Source organism: Silurus meridionalis, chromosome 13 (genome assembly GCF_014805685.1).
Source record: "Silurus meridionalis isolate SWU-2019-XX chromosome 13, ASM1480568v1, whole genome shotgun sequence".
Classification (NCBI taxonomy): Eukaryota; Metazoa; Chordata; class Actinopteri; order Siluriformes; family Siluridae; genus Silurus; species Silurus meridionalis.
In genome coordinates, this window is record NC_060896.1 from 28659442 (window position 1) to 28662776 (window position 3335).

Genomic DNA, 3335 nt, shown 5'->3' on the forward strand with positions numbered 1-3335 from the left:
AACTTTATTTATATTTTGATATTATAATAATAACTATGGCGTCTGAAAGATACCAAAGGGAAGTATGTATATATTTACACACACACACACACACACACACACACACACACACAAGTTTGTTACGTAATGAAAACGATGACGAAGAAAATAAAACAACACAATTTTTGATCTTTTATAAATCTGAATGTCTGAAGTTCTGGAATGTTTTCCTTCTCACATTATTATTATAATTATTATTATTATTATTATTATTATTATTATTATTATTATTAATAAACACTTCTAAAAGGCATCACTTTTTTCCCAAGCTGTATTTTTTTTTACTCTTTCTGTAATAATGCCTCAGACTCCGCCCACGTCTCTGTCATCACGTCACTTCTTTCCTTCTTCTGTTCTTCTGTTCGCTGGAACTGACAGATGAAGTGATGTAACACTCAAACAGACAACGACATCAAACCACTCCTTCTTCCTGCACTGTAACGCGTCTGAGTCGAGTCTGACGTCTGGACGCTCGTTACAGTTTTACACGAGGACGAAACGATAACGTTTGGGTTTTCATTCCATTCTTATGAGATCCTCCAGCAGAAGCAAACGATCTTCTGGCTGGAGAATGTGAAGATGATATCACATCGACAAATGAGGGAAAAATGCAAGAAAACAGACTTTCAGGGTTTTTTTTTTTTTTTTTCGAAGAAATAAATTGTCCTAGAAAATATTTCTGGATCCTTTTTCTCAGTTCTCTAGGCGTAAAAGGTGTCCACTTTCACCGCCTGGCAGAAGATAGTCATTGAGAACACCAGGCCTAAGATCTGGAGACACACACACACACACACACACACACACACACACACACACACACACAGCATATTGAAAAACGACTCACTAATCCAGTATCGAACCACAAAACCATCATCACGTCGTTATTACATAATCCGTAAAGAGCCGGAGTAAAGACCTGCGTTAGAGCCGTGCACAGAGCGAAGATCCACAGAGCAACGAGGTTCTCCTGGAGCCAGCTTTTCACTCGTTCATAACACGGCTGTAAACACACACAAACACACACACACACACGCACACACACACACACACACACACACACACACACACACATTTAATATTCATTAATACACACTATATGGATGTCTTTCACCTTCTCTTGAACTTGAAGACCCAAACCTGTTCCTACATGACAATGCTCTTGTGTACAATACCAGCTCCATGAACATCTGCTTTTTTTTTTTTTTTTGAACATCTGGATATTTGGATGTATATTTGCACTTACAAAATAAAAATCCTGTACCCTTGAACCTTGGCCAGGTGTCCACAAACTTTTGAAACACAGTGTATGTATTAGAGATACGTATTTAAAGACACTATTCATTATTACTGTGGTTTTATTTGAAGGATCTCGAACGCTTATGAGAGATTTAGAAAGTTCCTCCTGATGCCACCAAGAGCTAAAAACGGTGAATAAATCGGTAAGAAGGAAACATCAGATGGAGAAAAAAACGAGTCAATTGCTTCTCGTCTTTCATCAGCTGCAGTGAAAGAAAAACTGGAGTTTATTACTGTGTTTATCTCCACAGCGCTGGAGATCCTGATTCACCTGATTCCATTTAAACGCAGAGAAACGAGAAGATCCCGTTCTGTAATAATGGATTTCAATTTCTCTGCTTTTCTCTCGTTTCTTCTCTCTGTGATCTTCTTTATCGTACATCAGTGATGTGTGTTTATTTATTCAGTTCATCAGCGAGAAAAGATTCCATCATTAGATCATCAGAGCGACGAGAAGCAGACGGAGAACCAAAACAAATCAGAAGGACTGAAAATAAAAGATCTCCTGTTCTAAATCATCTTTACACAACCATCTCCTACACAACCTTCTGCTTCATCATGTTCTCCTACACAATCTTCTCCTACACAACCTTCTGCCTCATCATGTTCTCCTACAAAACCTTCTCCTACAGCACCTTCCCCTACACAACCTTCTCCTACAAAACCTTCTGCTACACAACCTTCTCCTACACAACCTTCTCCTACACAACCTTCCCCTACACAACCTTCTCCTACACAACCTTCTGCTACACAACCTTCTCCTACACAACCTTCCCTACACAACCTTCTCCTACACAACCTTCTCCTACAAAACCTTCTCCTACAGCACCTTCTCCTACACAACCTTCTCCTACACAACCTTCTACACAACCTTCTGCTACACAACCTTCTTCTACACAACCTTCTTCTTCATCATGTTCTCCTACACAACCTTCTCCTACACAACCTTCTCCTACACAACCTTCTGCTACACAACTGTCCCCTACACATCCTTCTCCTACACAACCTTCTCCTACATCATGTTCTCCAACAGCACCTTCTCCTACACAACCTTCTGCTACATAACCTTCTTTTACAGCACCTTCTCCTACACAACCTTCTACACAACCTTCTCCTACACAACCTTCTCCTACACAACCTTCTACTACACAACCGTCTCCTACACAACCGTCTCCTACACAACCTTCTTCTACACAACCTTCTTCTACACATCCTTCTCTTACACAACCTTCTCCTACACAACCTTCTACTACACAACCGTCTCCTACACAACCGTCTCCTACACAACCTTCTTCTACACAACCTTCTTCTACACAACCGTCTCCTACACAACCTTCTTCTACATCTTGTTCTCCTACAGCACATTTTACTACAACACCTTCTCCTATAGCACCTTCTGCTAAATCATGTTCTCCTACATCATGTTCTCTGACAGCACCTTCTCCATCACGTTCTCCTACATCATGTTCTCCTACATCATGTTCTTCAGAGCTCACTAGTCAGACAATAGAGAAACTATTTCATGCTTTCAATTGAAAGAACTTTGAAACTGAGCTGCATCATTTTAGTTCATCACAAGTCCAGAAGCTTCAGTGTATAATCTGGATCTCATGTGCTGTGATTGTGATGTGTAATGAAGGTAAAAGAGTCCTGGGTTGGTGCAGAAGAACCTGAGGGAAGGCAGGATGAAAACCTCACGTCGCTCCACACTGAACTCCACTCTGTAATCTCTAATGCATGAATAGATTTAACACAACCTGCTTTGACCTGTCTGAATTATTCACCATGCTCGGATTCAAACCCTACACGTGTGTGTGTGTGTGTGTGTGTGTGTGTGTGTGTGTGTGTGTGTGAGGAGAACGTGCTGCTGACTCTTATCCCCATAAGTAACGCTTGTCCTCGTTTAAACTTCTCTGATGGCTCTTCTCTCTCTGCAGCTCTCTGGACTCCAGGCCGGACCCTCGAGCTTCATGACTCCTGTATTCATCTCTGTGTTTTTT

General features: G+C 41.0%; 1 protein-coding gene across 2 annotated transcripts in view; it reads right to left on the bottom strand.

Moving 5' to 3' along the window:
• Nucleotides 1-689: 689 nt before the first annotated feature.
• Nucleotides 690-3335, bottom strand: part of tspan4a (tetraspanin 4a) — a 104289-nt gene continuing 101643 nt past the window's right edge. For both annotated transcript variants that reach the window (XM_046864432.1, XM_046864431.1), the window contains 2 exons: nt 956-1039; nt 690-809 (listed from right to left, as the gene is read on the bottom strand). In XM_046864432.1, the coding sequence (XP_046720388.1) occupies nt 741-809; nt 956-1039 (153 nt within the window). In that variant the 3' untranslated portion in view covers nt 690-740. The remainder of the gene's footprint in view (nt 810-955; nt 1040-3335) is intronic.